Consider the following 6,219-nt stretch of genomic DNA (forward strand, 5'->3'; position numbering starts at 1 on the left):
GGTGAAGATACAGAGAATTTAGAACCCTCAGATGTTGCTTGTGAGAGTGTAAAATAATGCAGTCACTTTGGAAAACAGTTTGGCAGTTCATCAAAAGGTTAAGTCATCATATATCCCAGAAATTCCATTCTCAAAAGAAGTGTACTGATTTCTTTTGTACACTTTCCGAAAGGAAAAATGTACAAATGTAGCTGATACATGCTACAATATGGATGAAACTTGAAAATATGTCAAAGTGAAAGAAGCCATTCACAAAAAACACCTGTTGTATAATTCCATTTATATGAGATATCCAGAATAGGCAAACCTATAGAGATAGAAAGTAGATTAGTGGCTGCCTAGGGCTGAGAGTGAGGGGAAGTAGTAGAGGGGAATGGGGATTTGACTGCCAGTGAGTATTGGTTTCTTTTGGGGATGATGAAAATGTTCTAAAATTGATTGTAGTAATGGTTGCACAACTCTGAATATACTAAAAACCATTGAATTGTACAATGTAAGTGTCCATTTTGTGGGAGATGAATTATATCTCAACAAAGCTGTTAACAAATATTATTAAGGATGCTGTCTGTGTTTGTATTGGTCTTTTATTCAGCTAAACTAAATATCCTGTTTCAATAACTGATCCTGTTTACATCATTCTGAAATGTGTTGTGTGAACCAGCCAGAACTAATAACCTAATAGCGTTTCCTTAATTTTAAAACTAATGTAAAAAAGAGTATCTTAAGCAATGCCCAAAAGTTCTAATTCAAGATTCAGAGAAGTTTTTTCAGTTCTACCACACTATTTCCCAAAGTACTATACTAAGAGGTAAATTTTTTTTTAATGCAGTTTTTTTTTTAAAAAGAGTTGAGATAATTAGCATTTTTAAATATGGAAATTTTTCTTTATCACTTTGGTATTTGGGTCTTAGGAAAGAAGGAAACTGGCTTTAATTGAGGGACTCCCGTTGTGTCTGACACTTATTGAACATATCCATATGTACCATCTGATTTAACCCTTGAAGCAACCTTATGAGGTAGGCCTTGTTAACTCTACTTTACAGGTGAGGAAACTGAGTCAGGTAACTTGTGTAAAGTCATACAGCTTTTGAGTGATGAAGCCAGGATTGGAATTCAGTCTTCTAAATTCCAAGTCCCAGTATAATCTAGGTTGATTCATGGGGCATCACCTTCAGTCTTCTCTGGTCCTGTTTCTTTCTTTCTTTTTTCTTTTTCTTTTTTAATACATTTATTAATTTATTTAATTTATTTATTGGCTGCATTGGGTCTTCGTTACTGCACACAGGCTTTCTCTAGCGACTGTGAGTAGGGGCTACTCTTTGTTGTAGTGCGAGGGCTCCTCATTATAGTGGTTTCTCTTGTTGCGGAGCACTGACTCCAGACACGTGGGCTTCAGTAGTTGTGGCACATGGGCTCAATAGTTTGGCTCACGGGCTCTAGAGCACAGGCTCAATAGTTGTGGTGCACAGGCTTAGTTGCTCCGTCACATGTGGGATCTTCCCAGAGCAGGGCCCGAACCTGTGTCCCCTGCATTGGCAGATGGATTCTCAACCACTGCGCCACCTAGGAAGTCCCTGGTCCTGTTTCTTATACAGAAATATTATCAAACTCCAGGATGCAGAAGTATTGTCAAACTGCAGGATGAAGCACCTTTCTATATGACAGATTAAATCCTCAGATCAAATTCTCCAGGTTATAAGCTTATAATTTTAGGTGTTATGCATGTAGTAGGTTTCTCCTATCTTATCTTTGTGTAGATATGAAAAACTAACAATCTTTTTTTTTTTTTCTTTCCCTCTCTTAGCAATGGTGAACTAGACCCCTGGTCAGGAGGTGGAGTAACCAAGGATATTACAGACACCTTACTTGCTATCATCATCCCAGAGGGAGCCCATCATCTAGATCTCCGAGCCAACAATGCCTTTGATCCTGTCACTGTGCTATTAGCCCGCTCCTTGGAAGTTAGACACATGAAGCAGTGGATCAAAGATTTCTATGCCAGTCTGAGAAAGATGCACTGAGTAACTTTTGATCATTTTCAGTTTCTTCTTTTAAGTTCATTCCACCCACATTTCCATTCACTTTGGTTTTCTGTACATCATTACTTTCCCTTGTTTATTAGATTTGATGTGGCGAAGGTTGAGATAGAAGAGAACATGATGGTGGTGATAGCAGCCATCCCATGACCTGAGTCCTCGCCATCTTTATGCCACCTCCAGGAAGAATCTCTTCACGACAGCTTTCCCATACCATCAGTAGCCTTCATAACTGGAGCAGAGTGTTGACTGCCTTTCACAAGAGGGAGAGTCACTTCCTTTGTTTCTCTGAAAGCAGGGATTTCTCTTGATTTTGAAGTTGAAGTCTCTTTGGCCCATTTGTCACTCGCCCCTCCTCTACTCTCCCAAAAGGAAAAGCAGAAGATGGATAAAAATGATGTAATTGCAGCTGGTAGGAAGGATATCTGATGCCAAACCAGGAAATGGGAGCCATTTCTTTTGTGCTTGATTTAATGACTTTGAACTGTGCTGTAAATAAAGAATAGGGCTGGACCTCATACCTGTGTGTTGCTTCTGGAGCTCACTCCAGCTGTTGGGGATGCTGTGTGCACTGGGCTTGGCTGTTTTTGGAAAGTCCTTTAATTTTCTCTTTTCTATTTGGCAGCTTTTCTTAGTTCTGGGATATTTGCCACTGTGGTACTGCCAATAAGAAATCTGGCCTTTTTCTGCTCCATTTCTCTTTGTTTCTAAGGTCAGTTTTGTGGTAATTTGGTTACATTTTGCCGGTTTAGGAAAATGACTCTGTTTTCTTTTTACATCTGAGCAAGCTTTTATATTCTGTAGTCACTGATGATACTTCAGTAAGAAGCCTTTAAAAATTGATGAATCAGCTACTCAGAAGGTAGAACGTAGTTATGTTCAGCATTTTGTTTTTTAAATTTTATTTTCTGGTGGTTGGTATGCTATCATTAAAGCCAGAAGTGTCAGGACACTGTGAGGCAGGTGCACAAGAACTTTTCTGTATGGCTTCCAAAAGACAAGCTGACTAATTCATGCAGGCAGCATATTTGACATTAATAAATGGCTGAGCCGTTCCTATTTCCAAGGGGTTGGCTTCTTTCAAGCAGTTCTTACACTGAGACCTTTCTTCAGAAGAGCTTTTCTAGGATAACAAATAGGGTTGGATCAAAACCTTTCAGGGACAGAGAGAGAGACTAACAGTTTCTACTCTGTTGAAAGATTTCTTTTCCCTGTTTCTTTTTATTTTCTCTCAATTTTTTTTTCACTCTGCCTTGGGGACAGTTTCTGCTTTTAAAAAACTGTACCTTGAACTTGATTATTTCCAAAGCACTTATTTTTTTTTAATAAAATGAGGATATAATGTTCATTCTTGGGTGGGAGACTGAAGTATTTCCCTTACTTTCCCTGGCATCTGGGAGATACAGAAAAATCTTTGTCTGGTTTCGGAAGCCTTCAGTTCTCATTGTAATGAGTTGTCCATCAAAGCATTTGGTCACTATTTTCATTTCAGCATCAGAGAAAAGTCTGCTGGGGTGGGAATTTAAGGGTCAAAACAATACTAGTTTTTAATCCCTTGTCAACTAAGAAGTTATATAATGCAGGGTTTATGGGCTTAATGGAGGATGTTCTTACTATTTATTTTAGGCTGTATTGATTTTAGGATTTTCCATTGAAACCTTTTTTACTTAAAATCTTTAAAATACTTTTCCATTTCACTTAATATTGATTGTTTGATGAGTTGCATTTCCATGAAGAGAAGATTTGCCAAAAAATGACTTTTTCTGCAAGTATAAGTTGGTTGTATGTACATGTTTTTTGCTGTGTGCATTTCATAACAGATAGCAACCTTAACTAAAGTTGGCCTAATTATAATATGCTAAAATTTAATTTTAAGTTGAAAAAGAATTGAAGCATCAAATAAGCCTTATTTGAAGCATCGCTCTAAGTAATAGATGATGCTTTTGAAAGACCAGGAAAGAGAGACACAGAGAGTTGCATTGTTTTTTATTTTCTGTTTTTGTTATTCTAACTACCTGGAGTCAATGGACAGAACTAAAGAAACTTAGAGGTCTTTTTTAAGGGATCTGTAAATTTGGGAGATTATCTAGAGGAGCCAATGTCTAGTCTAGCATATTAGAGAGTTCTGAAGGCATCTCAGGTGTCATCCAGTCCAACCACATCATTTGCAGGTGATGGCATTGTGGCCCAGAGAGAAGGGACTTATCTAAGACCTCACAGCTCAGTTTTAGCAGAACCAAGCCTTTCATCCAGGCTTGTCTGTTGTTGTTTTGTTGATTTGTTGTTTTCACTTTATTGGTATAACTTAAATCTTTGTTTGAATTAAAGCAACAAAACCCTATTAAACCAGCTTATGCAGAAGAGGGAATTTATTGAAGCTATGCAGGAATAACTCCAGGACTTGGGTAACTAGGATTTGTGAAAGAATGGAATTAGGGTCTAGAAAGTCATTAAAAGTCAAGACTGCTACTTTCTTTCTTTTTTAAAAAAATATTTATTTATTTATTTATTTTGGCTGTACTGAGCCTTAGTTGTGGCACGTGGGATCTTCATTGGGGCATGCAGGATCTTTAGTTGTGGCATATGGACTCTTTAGTTGCAGCATGCAGACTTCTTAGCTGTGGCATGCTAGTTGCTGCATGCATGCGGGATCTAGTTCCCTAACCAGGGATCGAACCCAGGCCCACTGCATTGGGACCGCAGAGTCTTACCCACTGGACTGCCAGGGACGTCCCAAGACTGCTACTTCCTGTTTCTCTTGCTTACAACATAGGTCACCAGTTGTCAACCTGTGAGTAAGATTTGTTTCTGTTATTTATAGTTTGGCTAACAGTCTAACGTGTGCATGTGCATCAGAATTACCTGAAGGGCTTGTTAAAACATTGATTGCTGAGCCCCACCCCAGAGTTTATAATATGTCTTGGGGTGGATCCAGAGAAGTTGCATTTCTAGAGTTTCCAGATGATTCTGGGGGATCACACTTTGAGAACCATTAGTTAAGAGAATTCTAAATTTGAATGTCTTCAAAGAAGGCATGTGCCTTCAGTTCTCCTCACTCCTGTTATCCTACCTGATCCCATTTGAGTATGGGAGCCCTGCCAAACACTTGCTTTCCCATAGCTGCTTCATCTCTGCAGATCAGCTTCCTCTTTTTTGCTTGCAAAAGGCCTGTGATGACATCCCAGAATGGTGTCCTCAGGCCCCTGAGGCTGCACCACCTCACAAGCCTACAACTCTCAAATGGTTAGGGAGGGATAAGATCATAAAAGCATGGCTTCAGAGACAGACTATTTAAGATGAGGATGGTGGAAGAGCAGCTCAAGCAATTCAGTGTGTATCTATCAAACAGTGTGTCTTAGAACACAGGTGTCCAACAAAATGCCAGTGACTTATGTAATAGATCCATAGCTAAGCAAGTTTGGAAAGTGATGGGTTAAAAAAAGTTAGTTTTTTTGTTGTTGTTGTTGTTTTTTTAATAATCTGTAAATATGCATTGTAACTTTCCAAAATGGTAATCAAGAATACAACTTTTCCTCCTCTTACAGAGCATCTATAAGGAGTAAGATGTTGTTTTGGAACTTGGAGGATACAATGGTGAAAAAGCAAACACAGTATCTGTCCTAATAAGGTTTATATTCCAGTGGGAGGAAGACATGAAATGTCAAATTATTCAAAGAGTGGGTACAATTGTAAGGGCCATGTAGAGTGGAGGTTATTAGCAAATTTAACAGAGAGCTGGTCTGTGGGAGTAAGAGAATACTACTTTGAGATATGACATTTTAGCATTATCTAAATGATAAATGGGGGCTATACTAGAAGAGGAGTGGAGAGAATGGCATGTGCAAAAGCCCTGAGTGTAGCATATTCAAGGAAGGCCTCTGTATGGGACAGCAGATGACCACGTGACCACAGAGAACATGACAGAAGATGAATCTAGAGACGTGGGTGGGGAGGAAGCTCATTCAAGTAGACCACGATAAGGAGTCATTATAAGTGGCGAGAAACCATTGACTGTCCTTTTTCAGGGGAGTGACATGAGCAGATTTTCATTTAAAAAGATTACTCTAGCTGTAGATTGGAGTGTGCATTGGAGGGGGCAAACGTGATATAGGAGGCCACTGTTGCAGTTGCGAAAGAGAGCTTTGACTAGGGTGGTAGAGGTGGAAATGGGAAGTGGATGAAT

General features: G+C 39.0%; 1 protein-coding gene across 10 annotated transcripts in view; it reads left to right on the forward strand.

Moving 5' to 3' along the window:
• PRCP (prolylcarboxypeptidase) overlaps positions 1-2,551 on the forward strand; it is a 72,232-nt gene extending 69,681 nt beyond the window's left edge. For 7 of the 10 annotated variants that reach the window (XM_057749251.1, XM_057749248.1, XM_057749250.1 and 4 more), the window contains one exon: positions 1,805-2,551. In XM_057749251.1, coding sequence (XP_057605234.1) covers positions 1,805-2,021 — 217 coding nt within the window. In that variant the 3' untranslated portion in view covers positions 2,022-2,551. The remainder of the gene's footprint in view (positions 1-1,804) is intronic. The other 3 variants (XM_057749247.1, XR_009055514.1, XR_009055513.1) reach the window with 3 other exon arrangements.
• The last annotated feature ends 3,668 nt before the right edge of the window (positions 2,552-6,219 follow it).

Source organism: Hippopotamus amphibius, chromosome 9, assembly GCF_030028045.1.
Source record: "Hippopotamus amphibius kiboko isolate mHipAmp2 chromosome 9, mHipAmp2.hap2, whole genome shotgun sequence".
In the NCBI taxonomy this organism is placed as follows: Eukaryota; Metazoa; Chordata; class Mammalia; order Artiodactyla; family Hippopotamidae; genus Hippopotamus; species Hippopotamus amphibius.